General features: G+C 35.1%; 1 protein-coding gene and 1 pseudogene across 19 annotated transcripts in view; both read right to left on the bottom strand.

The window, feature by feature from the left end:
- Positions 1 to 27,018, bottom strand: part of PPFIA2 (PTPRF interacting protein alpha 2) — a 475,555-nt gene that overhangs the window by 308,378 nt on the left and 140,159 nt on the right. For 4 of the 19 annotated variants that reach the window (XM_019455231.2, XM_019455232.2, XM_019455235.2 and 1 more), the window contains exon 1: positions 10,922 to 11,328. The exons of 14 other annotated variants lie outside the window; for them this stretch is intronic. In XM_019455231.2, the coding sequence (XP_019310776.1) occupies positions 10,922 to 11,002 (81 nt within the window). In that variant the 5' untranslated portion in view covers positions 11,003 to 11,328. Of the gene's footprint in view, positions 1 to 10,921; positions 11,330 to 27,018 lie in introns of those variants that run through there. One more of the 19 variants, XM_019455230.2, reaches the window with a different exon arrangement.
- Positions 20,213 to 20,770, bottom strand: LOC128774960 (40S ribosomal protein S10-like; annotated as a pseudogene).

Raw genomic sequence — 27,018 nt, 5'->3', positions numbered from 1 at the left:
AAGATTTTGTTTAATCCTACACAGTTTCTAGGTGACAGATAAATAAATAATTAAAAACAAACGAATATTTTTCTTGACATGGCAATATATGACGTCTGAATTTGGAAATTCTGTGACCAACACAGGCCCTAAAGGAAAGATAAGCTAAAGTTCACCACTCTTGAGCACTCGTCCTTGATTTAATCAGGTTCTCTTGGCAGTAGTTTGGAATCCTCAAAATCCATACATCAATTGGAGTTAAAAATTGAAACATGAAAAGCAATAACTAAATGACTTCATCACAACAAATCAAAAGCATGTCTTTCTAAAACAGAATAATTATAGTTGTCCCTCTAACAACATGGGTTTGAACTGCACTGATTCAGATTTTTTCAGTACGGTAATATAAATGTATTTCCTCTTCCTTGTGATTTTCTGAATAACATTTTATTTTCTCTAGCTTACTTTATTGTACGAATAGAGTATATGATATATACAACACATAAAACATATGCCAATTAACTTATTGGTAAGTCTTCTGGTCAACCGTAAGCTATTAGTAGTTAAGTTTTGGGGGAATTAAAAGCTATACAGAAATTTTCTACTGTTCAGGGTGTCGGCGCCCCAACTCCTACATTGTTTGAGGGTCAACTGTATTGAAAACTGGAGCAAGGCCTTATGGGTATCCCACCTATTCATCAGCTGTACTTCAAACAGAAAGTAACTCTCACAGTGCTAAAAAATTCTCCACCTCCTGTCCACTGTTTCCCAATTTGTGACATTTCTGAACAGACATCACTTGGAATTCTATTTAAAATGAAAATTCTTTGGCCCTTAGCAGATTTTCTGAATCATCTCTGGGGGTGGCACTTGGTAGCTGCATTTTGGATAGTTACGTATTCCGAAGCTTGAGAATCGCTATAACAATTCTAAGGATCTTTAACACTGATCCACAAGAGAGGAAGGATAAAATAAACTGTAGTCAATAACATAATATCCGAAATTCCAATGTCAATTCTCAGAAAGAATATGCACTGGCAACAGGAAGTAATTATATTCTTTAAAAAAATTTTTTTTAATGTTTATTAATTTTTGAGGGGGGGGGAGAGAGAGAGAGAAAGAGAGAGTGCATGGGGGAGGGGCAGAGAGAGAGGGAGACACAGAATCAGAAGCAGGCTCCAGGCTCTGAGCTGTCAGCACAAAGCCCAACATGGGGCTCGAACCCTGCACTGAGAGATCATGACCTGAGCCGGAGTTGGACGCTTAACCAACTCAGCCACCCAGATGCCCTGGGAAGTAATTATATTCTTGAGAAACAAAGTATTTCTTTCAAATATTTGATACTTCAATAATAATATTAATAAAAAGAATTCTGTACTTACACCTGTTTTATATTTGTGCATGTTGACTCCCAGAGGGAGCACTTCAACAGACCTTAACTGTATTTTAAAATCTATACAAAAATAAATTATTCCTTAATTATAACTTCTGTCATTTTTGTCTGTCTACTCTGAGAACCAAATACTGTTCTACCATGACTTTTGGATAACTTTCCTTGAAGACCCTCTAAGATTTTTAAGTGCAGAAACCAGGTGTTTTGCTCACCATTGTAAAAGTCTGGCATAATGGGGATACTCAACAAGGTGTGTTGAATGATTTGGTTCTTTTTTTTTAATTTTATTTTACATTTATTCATTTTTGAGAAACAGAAAGAGACAGAGCACAAGCAGGGGAGGGGCAGAGAGAGAGGGAGACACAGAATCCGAAGTAGGCTCCAGGCTCCGAGGCTCCGAGCTGTCAGCACAGCGCCTGACGCGGGGCTCTAACTCACAAACCGTGAGATCATGCCCTGAGCCAAAATTGGACACTCAACCAACTGAGCCACCCAGGCGCCCCGAATGATTTGGTTCTTTATGCATTAACTATTTTAATGTCTAAACAAAATGCTATTAAACAAACAATGTAGCTTAACAATGATAATGTATAATTCTTCAAATATAATATATAATATTTTATAATAATATATATTTTAGGATTTCAAACAAGGTTTCCTCATTTAACATGAATCAAAATACACACGTGGCTTTCTATAGGCCTATCATAACTTCAAAGATGGATCATTTTAGAAAACAGATTAATGCTATGCTAAATAAGAAAAACAAATAAAAGGAAACAGTATACTATGTAACAGTGTAAAATGACACTGTAGTTCAGAGCTGTCACTTTTGCACTGAATGTACCTGGTAGAGAAAAACTAAGTGTAATGCTGTTTTCTATGAATCTTCTGTATTTTTTTTTCCACCAACATAATTGAAATTGTGAATATTTAAGCAACAGGAACTAGGTTACAATAATTTCTTCTTAATGACATCGTTCAGCTTTCCATTTAACTTTGCCAGCTCTGCTTTGTGATTGAACACATCATTTTGTGAAATTCTTTAAACACATTACACACCTTTTAGTACTGTTAAAATGCCTCATTATTTGTGAGATGCTCAGCAATTCTCAGATGCTTCTGCTGCCAATAATAAGATTTAATTTTGCTGGCTCCCAGTAGCATAAACTACTTTAGATCTTTACATAGTGTATGGAGCACCCAACATACAAAGTGAGATACTCTCTAAGAATTTTTAGATATTTTGAATTTTATACTACATTAGCCAATTTCACAAACCGGTGATTTTAAATTTGCATTTGCATGTGTGCAAAACTTTAGATGATAATAAGTGATAATAAAGAATGCATTTGTAAAAAGGACTCCAAGTACATTTTCAAAAGGATATGTAGTATCAATGCTCCAAAAGTATACATTCTATAGGCACAAAACTATTTTATATAAAATTAAGATCTTGAAAAGTTAATTAAATATATTTTAATAAGCTCCTGTACATGAAGTAAAGTGGTAAAATCTGCTCTCTTAGCATTAGTTTTTTCTAAATTTAAAATAAACCAAAAGGAAAAATATAACTTGTAAAATAAATTATGCTTTTAGTTGGAAAGTTCATTAATCATTAAAAACAACAATAGCTAATCTTGATTGAGGGCCATGTTTATTAGAAGGAAATACTTTACACAATTTCATAAATAATTTACTTAGCATTAATGATGACCTCATGACTTACTCTTTTACAATAAATAGTTAAGGGAAGCAAAAATACAGAAATGATTCTTCTTGCTCATAGCCACACTCCCATAAATGGCGGAACTTGGTTTTCAATCCTGTGTTTAATTCCAAAGGACATAATCTTAACTATTATGGAATTTTATTGTTACCAATATGGTAACAGTAGAAAAGTTAACCATGAACTAGAATTAAAAGTGGATTTGGACACAGGATTATTTAATTTAAATTTCCAAGTTATGATAAAACTATCTTTATATGTACCTTTAAAGTCAAAGCATTTTGGTTGTCTACTCCAGAGAACCAAATAATGTTCTACCGTGACTTTTTGGATAACTTTCCTTGAGGAAACTCTAAGATTTTTAAGTGCAGAAACCAGGTGTTTTGCTCACCATTGTAAAAGTATGGCATAATGGAGATACTCAACAAGGTGTGTTTAATGATTTCATGAATTAATAGAGAAGAATTAATTTTAGGCGGTCTCCAACTTAAACATGAATTATTTCATTCATTCAAAAAATACAGACAACCTCTGTTTAACAGACATTAGGCTAAGTGTCAATGAACAACTGTAAGTAGCTAAGTAAAATACATTTTATTCTCTCCAGGAGTTCACAGACTAGTCTTAGAGCTAAGTGAAAAACTACACACAGTATCATAAGCGGTATAACAGATATACGTCAATTACTTTACGCAAGTGTAAGAATTAAGGTTCAGGAATGACATTCAAGTAGGGGGTTGAAAGAGAATTTTAGCTTCCAAAACGCATTCACAAAATAAAGCAAACACACACATAAAGAGGCAGGAACATCTAACTTGACAGAGAAAAACCTCAAGAGTCTCTCATTTAGCTGGAGACCTCTGCCTGAATTGCTATGCAACCCTGGAGCCACGGGGTCTTTCTTATCTCTATAGGGCTAATTTGCTTTCATTTCTCTTTCTTTTTCTTACTTTTTTTTTTTTTAATTAGGTTCAGGGGTGATATTCAAGGAGGAGTGATAAAGAAAAGGCTTCCAAATATGTTTATGAAATAAACCAAGTACATATACCCATAATGATACTTCTGAGTAGGTCGATATGTCCAAGGATTTCATGTCCCATCTGCCCCCTTCACCTCATTCATTGCCAAAGTCATTTCGTCCATTTCCATAGTGTTCTCTACTCTGTAAGCAGATGCCTCCCACATTTACATCTACTACTCAGACCTCTCTCCTGAGAGGCACAATTGTGTTTCCAACTGGTCTACTCAATCTGTCCAAAACTGAACTAAATATATTGTTTTTCAAAGCTGTTCCTCCTCCATATCCTTCTTTCCCTCATTAGAAACTTTGGGGGTAATCTTGCCTTGTCCTCTTTTGTGTCCTATATTCAGTAAGTTAAATTCTTTAGAATGTATCTCTTAATAGCTTTTCCCTCATGCTTAATTTCTTTTGGCTCATCCTTGCCACCTCCAGTGTGGTCCACAGACCCTATCTCTGCTGCTTCTGATACTGTTGCTGCTGGTTATGGAGCCCTTACTAACCACCTGGCACTGTGCTTGGTGCATGAAATGATTATCTCAGAAGCATCTTCAATCATTTCCCTACTTCCAATTACCCTCCCCTCCAGACACTACCTGAAAAATGAAGCTATTTTAGCTAGGTATAAGTGAAATATATTTGTGGACATCAGACTGGGAATCTTAGAACCATTTATGTGTTCCTAGGGGAAGGTCATTCTATATCAGGCTATCAGTAATGCCTACATGATGCAGGACAAGACATTCTTCCTTTCAACTTGCTAATCAATTCAACATTATTTGCTAATCATGGCTCTGTGCCAAGCACTCTGCTTGGTGTTAGTGATTTAACAGTGAAAAGAAGGACACGGTGCTCACAGAACATATAGTCCACGAGATTTTCAATAAGCAGAAACCTCTGCAGGTTAAAGAATTATGATTTCCTACAGGAAGCTCCAAGGGCTACTCATTGATTCCCTTGGTTGGTCTCACTGATGTCCAGAGTATTATTTAATTAATACAGGCATGTATTTAGGAGAGCTTTCCCTCCCAATTTCTCTTTTTGTCATTCAGTACAATTTCAGGATATAAGTTTACTGATATAGTAATAGGATATAGTATAGGATATAGTTTGGTTACTATAAAAATGCCTTTCCAATAGGAGAATGTCGTGTCAGTAAAGATAAAATGAGGAGGGGTAACTAAATGAAAACCTTAAGTTAAACACACACACACACACACACACACACACACACACACACAATGAGACTGTAGTACAATGTTTTTAGTGGTAGAGCAGATTTCTGTATGTTTATAAATAGATAGATCACTGAGGTTGGAAATTATGCAGCTTGGAATACTTTTGCTAATATATTTAAATATCAACACTACAGGCAGCAGACTATAAGGGAAAGAGCATGGACTTTTGGGTTCCCATAACTTTGATTTCAGACAGAAACTACATTATTTACTCTACACTGTTAACAACTATTTGAAATCCTTTTGTGTGCATCAGTTTTTCTGAGTATCAGTTTAGTGTTTGTTTTCATCTGTAGCGCAGAGAAATCATAAAGAGTCATCTGAATTTTTTTGAAAGCTACTGAATTGTTCTCTCTGCTCTAGTCCTATCATCAAGCCAAGGCACAGTTCAAAATTCTAACTAAACAGCAACTCCAAGCTTGTCAATCCTCACTGAAAATCCTTAAATCTCAAGTCCAAGATCCCTGAGGATGACATTCAAATTTATGTTTAATTTTTGAGTTTGCACACTTCACTTTTAACCATTTCTTATCTCCAGTTTATGTTCCTGTTATACTAAACTCTGCCTTTCCCACACACCAGTAAGTGCCTCTGAATATGCTAGTCCATCTGTTCCACCTCTTATGTACCTCTGCCACTCGTAATCATGACTGCATACAAGTGGATGATAGAGAAAAAACGCAATTCTCTCATTTAGCTGGGGATCTCTGCCTGTATTGCTATGTAACCCTGGAGCCATGGGGCCTTTCTTATCTCTATAGGGCTAATTTATTTATTTCTTTTTAATTAATTAATTTATTTATTTTAAAAAATTTTTAATGTTTATTTATTTTGGAGAAACAGAGCGTGAGTTGGGGAGGGGCAGAAAGAAAGGGAGACAGAATCCGAAACAGGCTCCAGGCACTCAGCTGTCAGCACAGAGCCCGATGCGGGGCTCAACCTCACAAATCATGAGATCAAGACCTGAGCTGAAGTCGGACGGTTAACTGATTGAGCCATCCAGCTGCCCCAGTTTTTTGTTGTTTTTTTTTTTAACACATAGCATGTGCCAAGTGTTCTACTAGATACTTTCAATGCATTTCAAAATCATCAACAATAAGAAGTTACAATGTGCTCCAAATAATAGAAAAATAACAGTGGACTCCTAGGTAGTACCAAAAGAATAGATGTTAAAAAAAAAAAAAAATCTGGCTCTTTGCTAAAAAGCCAGAATTATCTCAACCTCATTCAATAACAAAGATATGGTGTGCCACACTAAAAACCAGTAAATCTTTTGAGTAAAATTCTTCATGCAATTGAAATTAGTAGCTTACTTTTTAGTATTCTGTTTATTTTGGGTGCTAATCCTATCTGCTGAATGGGAAATCTATATACTAATGAAATTTTAAATCTCTCTTGATGAAATATAAAAAAAACCTGAGTAATAAGGAATGGTAAAGAGATAGAAAGAAGAAAATCTCAAGGAGATTTTGTCTAGCTGCCATAAAAATGCATCTTAAAAATAATAAAATTAACATTTTTCCTTGATTACTCATGTAACCATTACCTACTTTGAAGAACTTTGAAGAACAGCAGTACACAAAAGTTTACTATTAAATTTACCTTTACATACACTTTAGATATTTTAACAGTAATGCTTCACCTGCTGCCTATATCATTAAAAAAAGAATTTGTTGCTGATTGTTTTAAGTTTTCATATTTTTATCATTTACCTTTCTAATATATGCCCCCAGCTTATAAAACAGAGATACTGACAGTATCCATGTGCTAGGGACACAGACTGATAAAATGTTCTTGGGGATTAAGACAAAGCGTGATAAGTGTTCCAATGATTGTACGCACAGGCAAAGGAGCAAGGGGAAGGAAGCCACTTAATACAGCCTGCAGAAATGAGGTGAATGAGTAAAAGCTTCACAGGAGAGGTGGCATCTGAGATGAGTCTTCAAGTAAAAAGAAAAACAAAACAAAACAAAAAAAATCCCAGTGGGCAGGTTCATGGAAGAGGCGGGCAGCAGAAGTATACAGACAGTATTCTGGGAGAGCAAAGCCAAGTAAATTAGCAGTATGTTGCGTGTGCACCAGACCATGAAGAGCTTTTCATGCCAAGCTGGAGAGATGAACTTTATCCTTTAAGGATGGAGGATACATGAAGTATTTATTTCAAAAATAAAAATGGTGATTACTATGTGGCCATATTTTGTTTTCTGTGGGTCCCAGGGGGCAACAGAGTCAGTCACTCTTATACACAGTCCTGGCAGTTGATGTTATTAATGCTAGGATTAAATGGTAAAAAAAGGTATTCTAAACAGAAATAACTTCCTTGCAGATTAAATAGACAAAGTTGCTCTCATCAGAAATAAATTCCTTTAATGTGAGGAAGTAGTACATAACATAACCTTTATTTTGTTCTGTTTTTGATAACACCATGCTGTTTGTTATTATTGCTGTTCATAAAACTTGCATAGAGCTCCAATGAGTAAAACTGGTAAATACAGAATAGGGAAACATTAAGAGCCTCAGAGTGTATTCTTCTTCCCTACTGTTTATGGCATCTACTAACAAACTTTCATGAAGTCTCAGGGCTGCGTGGTTACAGTCTGAAAACCACTAGGTGAAGACAGTTTATCTCTAGAAAATGAGGGGTAGTATGCTGGACCCCAATACCTCTGGGAGGATTCACACTTTAAGTCATGATTAGCCGATCTAGAGATTTAATAAAGCATATAGACTGTTTTATTTGCAACACTACAGCTAAATGTGAAATCACATTGGGACATAATTGTTATGGACATAAAATTAGGGAGAATTTACTGCATTCTTATGTATAGTGTGTGTGTGTGTGTGTGTGTGTGTGTGTGTGTATACACACACACACACACATATATATATACAATATATATACACACACACACATATATATATACATATATATATATCCATTCAAATTTGTTTTAAATAAGATTTCCCACTTATACACATTTGAGCTCCATAAATTGGCAGTTCTAATACACACAAACATTATAATCAATTTTTTCTTATGGTAGCATTTAATCTTAATTTTTGTCAACCAAAAGGCATTCTAAGCAACCACACTCCAGAACTTGATTTTGGGGGATAAACAATTCACTAAATATATAGTGCAAATTGAGTTCTGGCATCATCCAGGATCAAAGCACCTCTGAATTAAAAACAAAAAAACAAAAAAACAGATACGCGTATATTCACAGTAATATAGAACTGAGATCTCACACATAAGGAAATTAATTTAAATTAAGTGTTAGATAGTCTATACAAAAACAGTATTTGCATGTGTATGTAGAAGTATGAATATATTTGACTAAATTAAAATATAATGAAAAAGAAAGTCTTAATATCCTTTAGCTTATTTGTTGGCTTTTTACCTTTGAACTGTTCAGGTCAAATACATTTTAAATCTTACTCTTAAAATTTGGTAATGTACAGTTTCAGCAAATATGACAGAACAGTTTGAACATTTAATGAGAAGATGGAACTCAAACTGAATATTATTCATGCTAAGCTATCTTAAATGTTTTGCATATGCTAACTCTTATGCTAAAATAATTTTAAGAAAGTAAGCATTAAAATCTCAACTCCTTGATGCAGAATCGTTTCTGAAACACACTTATGCATGCCATTCCATAATGAGAACCACTTTTGAAAATTTAACTAATCATTTTCATGTTTTTCCCCAGAAATGGTCTGTTACTTCTCCAGCATCTCATCTCTTATAACAATATTTCAACCAAAGAAAATACATTGCCTTAAAATAGGTTGATACATATAACGAAGAAAACTAATCATGTTTAATTCTGCCCTTTGAAAATAAAAAGAGTCAGCTTTTATCAATCTTTACCTTTATGCTTTAAAAAATGATCTTTTTTTTTCTTCCTTCTCTTCTGCCAAAAACAAAAACGAATAGCAACAAAAAGTTAAGCGCACATTGCCTGTTACCATAAATGTCAGGATCAAATGTCACTTTATGAATTAAAAATGTGAAATAGAGTTCATTATTTGTCAACATTTCTATTTTGTCCAAATTCCTAGAGTTTGTACATGAATCATTATAACATCAACAACAACAAAATGAGTGTTTAAAAATCATTCCAGTGTGTTTTCAAAGAAAATCATCTGCCAAGAAAGGTGTCAGCAAGATCTTTACCGAAGGAATTGTAAAAAGCTTGTGTCATGACTGAGCATATGGAATTTACTGACCCTTAAACTTTAAAAGACTGAAGTAGAATACCTAATGTCAAAAGCTGCCCCAAAGAGCCAGCTACAGGATATTGTAAAGAGTGTTTATATCTCAGTGTACGGAGAAGAAAAAAAAAAGTAATAATTCTGCAGAACAGCCCCAGGGCACTTGCATTTTGAGTCACTGCCACAATAAGCAGATCGCCACTGGGAAGTGAATATATTCTGTAACAGCACAGACTTGCACTATCAGTAGACATCAGTGTAAAGCAGGAGAGGCAACAGGATTAAAAATAGAAGTATAAAAACGGGGAGAGAGATGGAGTAATTATATTTACTGCTCATAGTTTGCAAAGGCAAAAGACATTAACAAATCAGATGTGCATTTATTCAGAGCCCTCTTTTAAAAGAATTCTGACTCTCTCCCATATTAATCTCTAGGTCTTTATATATATTTTTTTCAGAACACTGTAACTGTAGAGCTAAAATAATTAAATGCCAGGCTGTTTATATTCCCATAAAGTAAAATATATGGAGGGAAGAGGTTCATTTTCTCTTTTCATGTAATGATGAAATGACTGAATTACAAAGTAAACCTTAGTACTAAAAGACGCAGTTTGAGGATAAAAATGAGGAAGAATCTGATGTAGTTTAGGCTTATCCATTTTCCAGACTGATGACTGATTTATTCACAGGCAACTGAAATACATTTAGTAGGTAACAGCTTTGTTACTCACACTTATATTTATATTATAAATCATTCTGACTTCTTGATAACACAGAAAAGCTTCCATCTTAATGAGTTTCTACTTGATCTCAAATTGTAACGCATACTAAACATGATATGTAAGCTTCCTATATTATTGATTGCCTGTATATTGCACGTGTAACAAAATTAACTAACAAATTCTGTTGAGCTATGTGTATGAAATAGAAAACATTTTTCTAAGCCCAGAGGACATAGTTTTCAAAGTTCCATAATATGTCTCTTACTTCTATTCTCTCTGTGATATAGAAGAGAAGTAACTCTAATATTCACCATATTATAGCCATAAATAACAGTATCAGGAGACTCATCTCATAAACCCTCAAGGATGACACAGTAGCAAGTTTTAAAATCCCGGAGAAAATTAAGTGTTCGTTATTATTTTGCTTGAATTCACAGAGAATTCTAATGCCATCCTATTTCCATATTTAAAAAACAGATTAAACTGACATGCACATTATCCATTTCTTACATCCTCTTTAACACTTGCACACTTTGCAGTTTTCCTTTGATTATATTTCCTTTTATTAAAAGTTTGACTATACATTAACTTCCTAAGTAGTGAAGCCATTTAAAACACACTTACTTGAAAAGTGTAAAACCGGGTCCCATTAGGAGGATGCACTTTAGGGGAGCCAGAAACGGTGTTCATATCCGAGAAAATCATTTCTGATCACAGAGACAATATAATCCACAAGGAGCTACAGATGCAGAGCAGAGAGCTTAGCGTACAGATAAATCCGTGCATGCATTGAGGGAGGCTAGAGGGTAAAATGAAATCTGCCCCATCCTTCATAGATACACAGTGATAGCATTTTGAATCTTTCTCCTACGTTTGAAATCTAAGCTGAAAGGTTATCAGCCACCGACCTTTTGTGCAGCTAGTTCTTTAGAACGTACAATGTTTTTTAAAAAATTAAAACACAGAAGGGAAAAAGCAAGAACCAACAATAAATGGAGCTTGTGCAGAATCTGGCAGTGCTGTGGACCTGCCCATCTGTTCTCAGTGATAATCACCTCCCTCCACCACAGTCTAGCAGAGTGATTATGCTAAATATCCTGGTTAACCAATAACATACAGTTTCATTTCAGGGAAGCGCGCACAGTGTAATACAGAGGACCTCTTCTGACTAACCTGAAGCATGTTTCGTATGCTGTTTAAAGCCGTATTTAGCAACAAATTATTGTTCCATCACTCTTATTTCTGTATGTTTCCAGATCTCTTTGTTACTCCCAGCCTTTTCAATGAGATTTTAGACTTTTGTACAAATCCTTTTCTTTGAAAGGGAAGAATATTTTTAAGTTTAGAGATCAAAGCATATTATAGTTGGCTAGAACATTAAAGCTCAAGACATACAATTCAGGAAAGCTATATAATACTAGGAGTATTGTCAAATAAAATGCACTAAATATTTCTACTTTTCTGAACTCTTAACGCACATCACAATATGAGCATAATCATTACTCTACTTCTCCCATTTTAACTCAAAAATCATTAAGTTTCAAAGTTAACTAAAAAAGGACAATACACTTGTTTTTAAAAAACCAAAACTTTAACTCTCATATATAGAAAAAAAGAAAATTATCTTTTAGATACATGAAGATTTTTAAGTCGATATCCAAAAACATTAACTGTAAACATATAGGCTGTGCTGCAAAGCGTGTTCATTTTTTATGGCTTTTAACACAGACTATTCAGTCTGTATGAAAGATCATATTCAGATGACTTTACACTTTTTAGAGGTAAAAATAAATGCTCCATTTACACATGGTTCAAAGGTGGAGACTTCAGGAGAACAGAGATGAGAATGAGCCCAAAGTGGTGACTTTGTGAATGTATCTAAGACGGCATAGTTATATATAATTAACAACCAGGAACCACCTGCTTTGAACCTGAAGACGATCAAACTATGATGGTGATGGGCTCTCAAAACTTAACTTTTTATTCATTTGTAGCTTTTATTTGCCAACTATGATTCAAATTTATACCAATGAGGAGGAAGCAGAAAAATGATTCTCAATTCTTTAGATAGGACCCCCACATTCTGGTAAATTCTGCAAGTAGGTAAATGTTTGCTCGGCAAACTGCTAAATAAACCAGAAGATAATTTTTATTTTTTATTTTTATTTTTTTTAAACTTTTTTTTAACGTTTTATTTATTTTTGAGACAGGGAGAGACAGAGCATGAATGGGGGAGGGTCAGAGAGAGGGAAACACAGAATCCGAAGCAGGCTCCAGGCTCTGAGCCATCAGCCCAGAGCCCGACGCGGGGCTCAAACCCACGGACCGCGAGATCGTGACCTGAGCCGAAGTCGGCCGCTCAACCGACTGAGCCACCCAGGCGCCCCAGAAGATAATTTTTAAACAAATGTTTAATTTGAGAATAATTTTACATTTATGGAAGAGTTACAGAGATAGTACAGAGAGTTCCCATATATCCCTCAACAGATTTCTCTGTTAACATCTTGTATTACTCTGATACATTTGTCAAAACTGAGTAACTGATATTGGTACATTATTATTAAATAAACTCCAGACTTTACTATGGTTTCACTAGTCATTCTACTAATGTCTCTTTTGTGTTCTTGGTTCCAATCCAGGGTTTCACATTCAGTTTGTTTCCGTGTCTCCTGAGTTTCCTCTGGCCTGTGACACCTTCTCAGCTTTTCCTTGTTTTTCATGATCTTGATAATCTTTGGAAGACTTAAGATTTACAGGCCAAGTATCCCACAGGCTACCCTGCTTTGATGCTTTTATTAACTTTATTTGATGTTTCCCTAATGATTAGCATTGGGCTATGGGTTTTAGGGAAGAATACCACAGAGGTAAAGTGTCTTTCTCATCATATATTAATGAAGTGACCTCATCACAACATCATGGGAGTATGTGATATCCACCTATCACTAGTGATATTAACCATCACTTGGTAAGGTGTTGTTTGCCAGGTTTCTCTACTGTAAAGTTACTATGTTTTCCTTTCCATACTCTATTCTTTGGAACTTGGCCACTAAGTCTAGTATATTCTCCAAGAGGTGATAGAAAGTGGTAAAATTAAGCTTTACATCCTGGGGGAGGGTACTGTTTATATGTATTAAATGGAATTTTTCTGTAGGGAAGATTTGCCTCATCTATAATTATTTTTTCAACTATTTACTTCTACCAGTATGAACTCAGAGATATTTATTTTATACGTAGAGTTATTATACAATATAATTTATTTTGATGCTTAAATCATCCCAGATTTGGCTACGGGGAAGTCCTTCAGGTCGGCTCCTATTTCCCTTTGATGTGTTCCCATCCTTTTTTTCCTTTGAGCACAAAAATGATTATTTTTTAAAACTGCTTTTTTTCCTCCTGCATGATTTACCTAGTTACTAAAACTATTAGTTATCTTAACTATAACTCTACCACTGCAATTTAAATAGAAAAATCGTGCTTTCTTTTTCATGATTATTTAAGCAGCTACCTTATATTTTTTAAAAATTCTTTTTTCCCTTCTGATTTTTTAGGCTACATGGGATTCATTCAAATGACTATCAAATTAAATAAAATAAGTATACAGGCATACTAGCTTTGGTAATTAGCTGTGTATGTAAAAAATTTTAGTTTTTCCCACTCAGAGATACTTCCTCTTATGGTTGGCAGGGCCAGGTAAGTCTGCTCCTCAAAGAGCTATCAGTGGAAACAATGTCTCGAAAACAAATGTGAAGCTTCTTGTGAACCCAAGTTTTAAAGGAATTTTTATTTATTTTTTTTTTGCCAAATAGATTATTATGGTGCAAATAAAACCTGTGTGTTTTATGCTTACCTGTAAATTGGTTCTGATATAATACAGACCATATGATTCACTAGATTTCTTATTATTATTTAGAAGGCCAGTAAATCAAATATTCATGGTATAATATTACATATCCCTGGCATAATTTGCTGAATTTGCCTCAACCAACAAACTATTTCAGCAAGGAATTCTGAAGCTTTTTAGCCAAGAAAGGTACAGGTTTTTCTTTTTCACAGTTTTTGTGTGGGGAGGGGAAGAAAGAATTAATGTTGAGTAAGCTGGAAGGAGAAACAGTATAAATATATAATTATTTTAAATACAGTGCTTTACTCTAAATGTTGCAGAAATTGCCAAAAGATACATTCCTCCCCAAACTTTTGTTTTCTAAGCAGGCTATTTATGATAATGATGGTATATAATTGTACTGAATGTTTATTTGAAGATAACTTTCTTTCTCTGCTTGGTAGCCAACAGGGAAAGTGGTGTCCACATCTGAAAACTGAAAGGATACAGAACCTTGCCTTGTCCATTTTGGTTATAGAAGTCTGGTACTATTTCTTGGCCCTAGCATCATGATTATAAGAGATACAGTCTCTGTCTTTATTAAGGAATTTTAAATTTGGTGGGAGAGACATCGATTACTAAGAGGTTATTAACTAACAAGACAACTGACATGAAGTTTAGTAAGTGCTAATGACTGACTTAATGTAAAGGAGACTGAGTTCATCTGAAAAGTATCTAATACAGGGATATATCAAAATGACCTTGGCAAAGGCAGGAGGTTGAAGGAAGAGAAGGAACAATGCATGAAGACATATAAGATGACATGGCATGTTTTGGGAAATATGACTGAAAGCATTTCAGGGCACCTGAGGTAACTGTGTTAGACGTGTTTTCTCATATATAAACTTTTCTCAAGTGAAATTAATAAAGAGATTTATTAATCTGGTCAACACCCCATTTCTATGAAATCAAGTAAAGTAAGAACATTCTTATCTCAAAAAATATATAAAATGTAGAGACATATTTTCATACTTTTGGTTAGTATATTTTGACATCTTTCTTAAGTTTTCCAAATAGCTTTCCAAGATTTTTTTGGCTTGTCAAAAACTTCATTCTTAGTTTGATTGCGTTCAATTTATAATAACACTATTTTAAGTATTAACTCGAAAGTAAAAGTATATAGCACAATATTACTATGTGAAACAAAACTTACTGTGCTCAGGCCAGGACTCATTAGTTTCTGGGCCATGTCTACCAACCACATCAAGTACTGGTAAGATCCATTTTAATTGCTACCCACGGACCACCGCCCAAAAATCTCTCAAGATATATCTCTTCTCAAAAGAAAGAAATTAAGAATACAAACTCCAGAAAAGTTTAATTCTAGCTGTCTCAACCACTTGAAGTTTTACAGAAGGAATTCGAAAATGAGAAAGTAAAAGGATAACTAAATTACACTTTCTTAAAAATGGGTAAAATAAAAGTCCTGAAGCCAGACACTGTTTTTAATAGACTTACAGAGAAGATTCCCAGAAGTCATTGAATCCACCTCTTGGCCTCTGAGAATAATTATTCTTAAAGCCTTATGAAATGTATGCTATCAACTTGATTTGATAAAAAGTTCAAAAAAATACTTTGGAGTCTACTATTCCATATACTGTCAGGAGGATTCAGCTCACACTTTTTTTATATCCCTTGAATATAACTTTTTAAACAAATAACTGTTCGGTATATTCTACTTCAAGACAAGCAATTCAATACACCTTTTTTTGTTCATTTACAGGTATTGAATAAGAAGCTCAAAAATTTGCTAGAGTGATAATACTTTGGGGAATTAAGAAATACACTGAAAGGGCTGTTCATGTGCTGTTAGTTTCTGATAAATGCTCAGGAGGAAAAATGCCATACTGGACAAAAATAGGAATGAGAGAGAGAGAGAGAAAGAGAGAGAGAAAGACGAGGACGAGGAAGAGAGATATCACTACAATTTACACCATAACACTATAGGATAACAAAGAATTCTCTAGCCAAGCGTTCAGCTAGAAGTCATGCCAGATGGAGTGAAATTTGCAGTCCAGATGGGCAATACATCCTAGTGATCCATATGGATGGCATGTGGAAGCTAGTTAAGTACATATTGCCAGCTAGATTATCTATCATATCTATCTACTAAATGTGTAGTCATATTTATGCATCTCTATATATCTGCATCCTCCTCTTCATATCATGACTTCTACAAGATTGAGCAAAGATGACCCTGTGTACACAGACAAAACTGTAAGTTTACTTTTACACCCTGCCTCAGAGTCTCCTTCCTGAGAGTCACAGCTGCTTGTGCATAAGTTGGTAGGTTTTGTTCATTCATTCATTTATTCATGCATTTATTCAAAAAATTTTTATCGAAGAGCAATGAAGTGCCAGACACCTTTTACAGGTTAGAACAGAAATGAAGGGCAGGTGAATGAAGTGAAAGGAAACACTGTTTGTAGTAAGCCAATGAGACACTCCACCAACAGGTATAATCAATTCCAGCAGTGAGATCTTACATTAGAAGATCCAAATTAAAAAACAACGAACAAAACAAAACAAAACTTGTAATGCCTCAAAGACTTTCTTCCAAGTTCAAGAGATTTTTTTAGCTACTTAATTACTCATTGAGAGTGTCTCAAGTAAATAAATATAGAACCCTTTGTGATCCTTCAAGATTTGTAGCTATGTGGACTAAATAAATAAACACAAATCAAGCATATTGAAATTTCCAAACTTCCATTTGTAACAAGACAAAAATATTAAATATGCTTTCAGTTCACATGTTGATGATAGTGTGTTGGGTTATTTTTTTTTTCACATAATCTCATAAAGTTTTTTATATATGTCTAGATACAGGCAGGTATGTAGATGCATGTATATATTTATGAGCATGTATGTTTTGTGTGTGCATTATACACATGTATGACTATACACATGTGCATACACATATGTATACATACATGCACAAACATACCTACATATATATTGTCTTCCAAACTCAAATTAGAAAATTTTAAAATGGTATCTTCTTTCCATAATCCTTCTTCTTTTGCACTTTGGTTTCTCTTTGCTTGAATGACATTTTTCACAAATATTTACATGTATTATAATAGCCCATAAACATCTTCATGCTTAAATTAAAAATATTAAACTGTCTGAAATTCAGGATTGAGCTTTGTTTTGTTTTGGTCCTTTAACAAAAAAAATACTGATTGATTAGAACTCTATAATTCTATGACTCAATAATTTTACTATATTTTGTTAAGCTTCTCTCATGTTCTAAAATACATGTCATTAGCCTGGTTTACAAATCTCACATTACAGTTTTATGACAGGATGTTATTTCTTCATCTACCACTGTGGATACCAGACGCCCACATAGTTCAAGTTTTTATAACATCTGAAGGGGTTTCTGAGTTCTGACTTTTATAAACATAAATAGTTGAGAAATACTGGGTCTATTCTATGGCATGAGACCTACATATAGAATATTACATATTGAACTTAAACATGGATATACCCTACATGTACTATACTATTGTATAGTACAGTTTTGATATTAAGTTTCCCTTTTTCTTAGAAATTGGCTAAATTCTTAGCTATTTGTAACCAATATTTCCACTCTGGATAAATCAATCTTTTTTACTTTATTTATTGTCCAGTTTCCATAGATGTTCTCTGTTACTATACACCATAATTACCGCATCAGGATGCAAAAGAATTCTCAGTAACCGATACAGAATTTTTATTTTATTTTTTAAATCAAGAAGCATAATTTCCAGCTAAAGTCTGAGATGAAATAAGATTCCTTAGTGTGCAAAAGCGGCCTTACACAGACCTTCTTGTCTACTAACAAAACCAGCACAACGCAAGGCATAGAGAAGGCACCCAATAAATATTTGGGAAATACTTGACACATCTTCCTCTGGATGTTTTGTTTCTCTCTTTTCATGGGTTGTATTTTAATAGTAATTATCTCATTTTGACTTGCTGACTAGTCCTGAGAACTCAAAAAATACTTACTCTTATTCCCAGATTCTTATAGTTAATATGTGGTATATATAGCATTCAAAGTTTGGGCTGAATGCACTTCTTGGTACATAATAGTCAAGTTGTTGGTGAATAAATGAAAAACAAAAAGAGAGAATGTACAAATCACAGATATTCTAACTACCAACTCATATTGTTTGTATTAAATAATGCTGCCTAGTAGTTTAGAAAATGGATTTTTAAAAAAAGCTTCAAAAATAGATTTTAAAAAACAGGAAACAGATTGGAGCCCCTGGGTGGCTCAGTCACTTGAGCTCCAACTTCAGCTCAGGTCATGATCTCCCGGTTCATGAGTTCAAGCCCCACATCAGGCTCACCGCTGTCAGAGTGGAGCCTGCTTCAGATCCTCTGCCCCTCCTCTGCTTGTTCTTTCAAAAATAAATAAACATTTAAAAAATATGAAATAGAATGAGAAAGAAACTTTGCAAACTTACATGTATCCACCCACTTAAACGTACACACACATAAATTCATCTCCATGCACACATTCATGGAGTTTTGGGAGAAATATCATATTAAAGAGAAGAAAGGTATATTCCAAGCAAACAAAGCAGATGTTCTAATGCTCTTCATATAGTTCATTTGATGTTAAGTAGTTTGTCTATACCATCTCAGAAGATACAGGTTTAACTGATAGGATGAGAGGAAGAGAAGAATCATGGTGATCAATTCTATACAAGAGCTTTTCAGATAATGTTATCATAGCTATCTTGGAATAACAGAACATTTAAAAAAACATTCATTTATAGGGATGGACATTCTACTCATAATCCCATGTTTAAGATTACAAAGATCACAAGATTACAGGAACAAAGGCAATTATTAGTCAAAACTGTGGAAAATATAGACTAAAGCAATCTTTAGACTATCATTTCTTATTCTTTAAGATCTCTACTGCCTCTACTGCCTCAGTTGCCATGGTAACGGGTACATTATTTTCTCCTTAATTTGACTTTTTCCAAGAATTTCATTTGAAAGACAAAGCCAATCACTATCCTGTCTTATTTTGTTTAAGAGCAAGAACAATAATTCAATAGTTGCTACTTATTGAATGATATTATTTATAGGGATGCTAGAGTTGTCCTTTACAAAACCTTCTAAAAGGAGGTATTTATAACTCACTTATATATAAGGAAATGGAGTCTTAGGGAAATGTAACCGTCTAAGATCACATCTTAGGCAAATGGGAAAGTCACATCATTTGAAACCAGTTCTATCTGATTACAAAGGCACACCATAAATCAAAATTACATCTTGGTACTTCTTTATCTGGTACTGATTTTAATTCAGTACACAATATGAAAATGGAATTAATAAATTCCTAACTGATTTCACACACGAAATAATTCTTTGGTGATTGGCTATCTGATGAACTATTTTAATTTTATGGAAGTATTCAGGTTCTTTTGATGAATCAGAAGTGGTTTGTGAAAGACAAAAAAGGAATCCAGAACAACTACAAGGTTTTTGGCCTGAGCACTGAAAGGAGGAAATTGCTACCAACGAGATGAAGGCTGTGAAAGAAGCAGGTTTGAGAAAAATCCAATTGTTCAATTTTGTCCATGTTGAGTTTGAGATTCTATTAGTCATCTAAATAGAGGTGTCACATTGGCAGTTGAATACACAAATCAGGAGACCACATTAGCATACAGACTGAAACCCAAAAAACTGGAATGAAGTCATCAGGAAGTGAATGTAAATAGACAAGAGAAGTGGTCCAAACCCAAGCCCTAGTATACTCCAAAAATAAGAGGCCTGGGAGACCAGCGAAGGAGAATGAGTAGGAACAAACCAGCGGAGTGAGGTGGGGGTGGGGGTGGGGGCGACCAAGAGAGGGATGTGTCCTGGAAGTCCAGAGGTGAGCACTGAAGCAGCTAGGCAAGAGTGATCATCTGTATCAAATGGTGCTGAAAGATCAATTAAAACAAGGACTGAGCACTGGCCACTGGATTCAGCAGATGGTTGGGAGAAAAGCCTATTTTTTTTTTTTTCTGACTACAGATTTATTCAACACAAAACAACCTCCTCCAACTTTAGTGAGGTGACTGACCACATCTATGACCAAATCTACCTCTAAACTGGAATTCAGTTACTGAGACAGTCCCGGACTCAGCTTTCTTGTCGGCACCAGGGGACACAGCGCTTGGTCTATAGGTGTCTATCAGCTTCCCTTTGTGTGAGTCTTGCAGATCACTCTCCAGAACTCTGGGCTGTGGCCTGCCAATCTCAGGACTTCTGCAGCGCAGAGTGGTAGACACAATCTCAGGGGGCAGGTAAAGGTAATCACAGAGATACTGGATACCCTCGTTGGTGAACTAACAATAGAAATGTTTCCAGGCAAACTGTTCCTTTACACAGCCTCATGATTCGAGAGACTGCAGGACTTTCATGATGTGAAGACTGGGCACATTCTTGTCTGCCAGCTCAAGGTGTTTAGGCATGTGGACATCCTTCTTAGCCACCATCACTCCCTCCTTGAAAGGGAGTTCATAAATGGCAGTATGGTTCTTCCTGGGCATCAACATCTCGGCACCTGCTATGTCCTGGTCCAGAGTTGGAAAGGAAGGGGCATGCACAACATGCAAAAAGCCTCATCGATGTAAATTTAAAATGAAATGGGAGGAGAGGAATGGAAACCATGTGTTTATACAATACTTTTAAAGCACACTGCTGTACAAGGAACCAAAGAAATGAGACAGTAGCTGACAAGGAAAGGAGGGAAAGAAATAAGAACAAGCTGTGCTGAGGGAGACGGTCTAGCAGAAGGTGAAAGATTGTGATGTAGGCTCATCATAGGTGAAGAAGGTGAATTTCTGGAGAAATGTCCTTCAGTAGGTGAAAGGAGGTAGAACGTATGAGAGAAGACACTGGCTTTAGACAGAAGACAACACCATCTTTCATAACAGGTGGGAAGGCAGAGCATGTGGTTTCCCTTGCTGGTAACTATAGTGGTGGGGGTTTGTGTAACTGCTCAGGAACATAGGAAGCTGAGATATCAGCTGAGAGTCAGCTTAGGGGAGGGAGTAGTGAATGTTTGAAGAAGTGAGGAAATGGTATGAAACTGTCATGTAAAACTGTCATGTAAAAGAGAGAGAATAATAAAATATACCTATATTAAAGAACAAGCTTAGACATGCAAGCAAATCAGTTGATTTTAACTTCTTCAATTAAAAGCTTTGGCTGTGAATGGGTGGGTTGCTAGAAGCTAGAGTTTTTATAGCATGGCAGAAAGCAGTTTAGAATGCATGCTCTTTGGAGGAGGCAGTTCCACAGACTGAGAACAGAAGGGAGGAAAGGGATGAGTCACACATGCCCAGTTCATTCTATCAAACTCATCTATTAAGGAAGTCATTTCTTCCTGGGGGCATACAAGTTACTCTAATGGGGCCAGAAGAATTACTCTAATGGGAGTCCAGCCACCTGGAGTAGAGGGGAATGTATTCCCCAGAATGTGACTCCCCTTTCTTCCATTCTCGTGTTCTCTTATTTTCACTACACTTTTTCTTGGACATCATGAAAATAAATACCATTTGACCAAGTTCTGTCCCAATCTATCTGCTAATTCCCATTTTCACTCTCTCTATACCCAACCAAGAATCCATGGTCCATCATATCTTTCATTCTCTTGCCAAAACCCTCACTCTATTTTCTTAATATACTTCTGTTTGACCCATTCAGTAAACAGTTGTATTAATCCACTCGTCCAGCTTCTCTGCTACAACCTGAGTTGATGTGTGTTGTTGGAGCACCTCAGATAATCAAAACACTGACAAATTCATAATCCTCAACCTCAGCAGTGCTCTCTGTACTGCCTGGCCCTTCATCCCTTACATTCCTTTCACAGCAGGTCAATAATAAACATTTCTCCAGTCTGCTAAGGCCTCTCTTTGTTGCTTGCTCACTCATTTGCAGCAGATTAATAGTTGATTGTTTTATACTAAAATTCCTTTCCTTACAATCTCATATCTATTTGCCCCTATCCTTATCTCTTCTTCTCTCATCTCAAAGTCTGAGACTGATACTTCCACTTGAATCTTGTCACAAGGAGAAAAGGAAGCTTCCAGGCAATTTTAACTCTGGGGATCTTCTTAGGCATCATTAGCAATGGTTTGCACTTTTTCTGAAAGACAGTCTCTTTTGTGGGTTTTCCTTAATTGTCCCTGCAAAGCATCCACATATTCAATGGCTTCTCCAAACTTAGGTTGCTATAGACTATCTCCTAACATCACTTAAAATCCTAGATGGTTACAGATATAGAACACACTAGTGATCATCTAGTGGAGTAGAATGTTCTGCACATTAGCATCCTCTATGGTGCTTTAAAAAATACCAATGGTTAGGCCTCAACGCTGGTGATTTTTTATGTAATTAGTTTAAGGATGACAAAACGGTGTTTTTCTAAATCTCCCCAGATTTTTTTTTTCAATGTGCAAACAGGATTAAGGGATAGCTGATGTAGTGGAATTCTTTTTTTATAGTCAAACCGAACATAAGCAAGATAAAAATGTCCTGCTTTTCTTGGTGATACCATGAATCATTCTGAGCTAACTAGGACAGAGCTTCCCAGCCGGTGTGTTGCAAACAGATTACAGGTGTACTGAAACACCAGTCTCTCAGCTTCAGAGTGATTTGTCAAATCCTGGGACTTCCAGAGCTCCTGAGGTACTCAATACTAGGCATGAGCACCCTCCTCTGTCTACATTAGTATAATGGAAAACTTTATGATTTCCTCTTTACGCTACAATGTGAGCAAGATTGAGAAACACTGATCTGGTGTGTGCTTATCCTCAAGAGCCACTGGCTAATATTTCTTCTTTGAGAAGTCTATCTTTTCACCTTTTCTCCATTCAATTCCATTTTTTGGGCGCCTCGGTGTCTCAGTCGGGTAAGCGTATGACTTTGGCTCAGGACACGATCTCACAGTTTGTGGGTTTGAGCCCTGCTTTGGGCTCTGTGCTGACAGCTCAGAGCCTGGAGCCTGCTTCGGATTCTGTCTCTCTCTCTTTCTCTCTCTGCCCCTCCCCTGCTCATACTCTGTCTCTCCATCTCTCTCAAAAATAAATAAAACATTAAAAAAAACTTTTGTAATTCCATTTTTAATGTTTCCTCTCTCTTCTAAGCCCAGGTCATGTGACCAATTTTGTGTTATCAGTAATTTCTTCTGTCCAATAACTAAGTAAGGAATGAAAAGTTAAAACACCATGTAGAGGATGACCTCAGCAAAACTTCATTTTAAATGAATATGAGTATTAGTGAATTATTAAAAGTTATTATTATGTCCTGGATCACAACCTCCTGGTTGGAAATGCAGACATCTAAATGACTATGGTCAAGTCACAATTTTTCAGCTTGTTGATTAGAAGGCCATGCAGATACAGAATCAAGAGTTTATTATATCATGATAAATTATGGGCATACATTAATTTCTTCAATTTATCTGCCTTGTACTTGACATTCACCACACATAAATAAATGAAAGGAACATAAATATTAACATTTCATAACAAAGACAGAAATTCTTATTATAAATGCATTGCTTTAATATCAAAAGGGCCATAATCAGTAACATGATTACGATGCCTTGGACAGCATTACACACTCTAGCATCCCCAGTCATACAAAATAAATATTAATGTGATTGAACTTATTAGATGCAAGGAATTTGATAATTCTTTGAACTTTGATTGTATTATTATTAAATCACCAACTCAGTACATGGGATCTAGCACCAAACAGATCCAAGTTCAAATCTCCATGCTTCTTTCTTGATAAATAAAGCTTTGACTTAGCTTCCCTGTGCATCAGGTTTCTTTGAAGTGGGGAATAAAATAGGTTTCAACTCATTGTAAAAACAGAGATAATGTATTTAAAAAAAACTTACTGTCATTGTTACCCTCTCAGCACTCAGAATCCAAACCGACTTTCCAAATTTCTTTATTCAACCCAACAACAATTGTGTTTCATTTATCCCTTGCCCAATTGTTTTTGGTTGCCTGGAATTTTCTTTTTACTCATTTCAAGATCTAGTTTCACTGCCCCCTCATCTATGAAGTCTTATCAATCCAGAAACTTTTTACTGTCACACAATTAGTCCACACTTCAATTGTGGCCCTTACTAAAGTCTGCAAAAGGTGAGTTATTAGCATGTTGGTGTGCTTGTACACTCAACTGGGGGCTGTTGGAGAATGTGGATTGTTCTCCACACAGCAGCCTGTAAGATCTGTTAAATATGTGAATCAGGCCATTGCATTCTCTTACTCTCAACCTTCCAGAAGCTTCCTGTCATATTTTGAAGAAAATGCAAAGTCCCTAAATACAATTCTGTCCTCAGTTCATGCCACCACGCCCCTATATACTGTCCACTGCCAAATGATCTCCTTGCAGTTCCCAAAATATAATGTCAATTGATACAATGAAGATCTACTGAGTACCAGCTATGAGGTGGATTCTATTCTAGGCATTTAGCATATATTGGTAAACACAATAGACACCCTTCTTTGTAGAGCTCTCACTGCAGTGGGAAGAAGTGCAAAAACCACCAATACAATAAGTAAATTAAATTGTATGTCAGAGGGGATAAGTGTAATGGAAAGAAGTAGAAGAGTGAAGAGAAACAGGCACTAGAACAAAGGAAGAGGGATTAGTGAGCTGTGATTTCAAATTCCATATTGATGTTGCCTCCTTGGTATTTGCAACTGCGGCTCCTTTTGCCTGGCTCTCTCCCCAGCCCACCCAATAGTCAGATGGTTCCGTCCATCAGTTACTTAAGGGTATGCCTAAACATCAGCACTTCTGTAAGTTCTTATCTGAAGACGGTCTAAAAAGTATGTCCCCACTCTTTCCCTGCAACACTTTATTCCCTTAGTCAGCTTTATTTTCTCCATTGCACTATATGTGAAAAATGACATTTATTCATTTTATAAAGGAATGTATTTTTTTTTTGTTTTATTAACTGTTGCATTCATTCCCATAATGTTTGGCATAAAGTTAATAAATATTCATTGAATAAATGAACGTAGGTAATAATTAGCTTCAACTAATCATTATTAAATATCAGAGGTAGGGCCAAGAAGACTGAAATTTAGTCAATAATCTATTATTTCTCAATAACTGGGAAGAGTTTTTATATTTTAAAGTTCTGCTTCTGATGTCCATGGCACTTCTATTGAAAAAATTTCCTGACAAACTTCTTTAAATTGGACCACTGATTCATCAATTCAACAATTAAAAACTGAGTGCCTATAATGTTCTCAGCTTTGTACTAAGCACTGGGGATACAGCAATTCACTATATTGTGCACCTGAAACTAATATAACACTGTAAGTTATTTATATTAGAATTTAAAAATAAATAATAATAAAATTGTTTAAATGGAGATAATTATTTTAAAGTAATCTTTAATAAAAACCCCTATACATATATTATAAAAATTGAAATCCAAAAATTGTGAATATAATCACACTGCTAATCTTTTTGAGTTAAATTACCATTCAGCAATGGTCACAGAAGCTTGATATTTTTGTGTGTGTCTCCTCCCTGGATTCAGAGTAAAGCTAACTGTTTCTCCCTGGTGAAGGACCAGGAGCACCTGAATTGGTAAATGTTCCTTCTATTCTTAGGAGCTTTGGTCCTGATGACAATGACACTTAGATTAAGGGTTAGTGAAACATAAAGGTTTATATGGTTCAAATTTGTCCTCTGGGTCCAAAATGATGCAGTACCAGATCTACTGAGTAGTTTTTATAATCTATAAGTTAAAATGTACCAACATTTATACTTTTATACCTAGACTTTAAATAAAACCTAGAATGATATAAAGATATAAACAAATATCCAAACTTTCACGTGAGAGACAGCCAGAAAGACAGTCTGAGGCAGAGAATGACCAATAAACTTTATGAACTATTATGTCTACTACTGATTTTAAATTATTTTCTGTTCGGTGATGTAATACCTTCGTTATCTTAAAATTATCCATAAAAAGCTGTATTTGTTACAATTTAGGGAAAGAAGGTAATGGAAATGCCTCCATGCATGAGTCAAGGAGGTTCAAGGAGAGGACAGATTCTGGTAGTATCTAAGAGTATCTAAGGTCATTGGAATTGAGCCTGCAGCATAAATCAGAAGCAACAAGTTTGATGCAAATGGCAGGCAAATTTAAAATCCCCCTTTACATCTACAGAAATGTTAAGGGTACTTTAGCATTTATCATACCCATGATAAGATAGATATATTATTTAGATATTAAAGGAAATATCTTAACAAAATGTAAGGGCACCTTAACATCTATCACACCCATGATAAAGTATATTATTTACATATTTCAATATTAAAGGAAAGAACTTAAAGAAATGTAATTTATTTATTTAAAAATATATATTTGTATGTGTGTATATATATACAAATACATGTGTGTGTATATATATATGTATATATACTTTATTTGTGTATATATGTATATATATACATATATACATATATATACATATATACATATATATATGTGTGTATGTATATACATGTATATACATGTATATACATATATATGTGTATATATATATGTGTGTATATATATATATATATATATATATATATATACACATATATATATATATGTGCTTTAGGAAATCAGTGTGTGTGTGTATACATACTTTCTATAAAGCTGTTTGAACTGTTGAGGATGTTACTGTGAACAAAACAGAAAAAACAGTCCTTTCCTCATGGAGCTTACCTTCCAGTGGAGTAAATAGGAGAACTGAATTTTTTAAAAAGTAATTAGAAAAGGCCCCCAGGAAAAAGTAACATTTGAACAGAAACAGAC

The sequence above is a fragment of the Panthera pardus genome, unplaced genomic scaffold (genome assembly GCF_024362965.1).
Source record: "Panthera pardus isolate Hobbes unplaced genomic scaffold, ASM2436296v1 HiC_scaffold_6, whole genome shotgun sequence".
NCBI lineage: Eukaryota > Metazoa > Chordata > Mammalia > Carnivora > Felidae > Panthera > Panthera pardus.
This window is presented reverse-complemented; position numbering and strand designations above follow the sequence as displayed.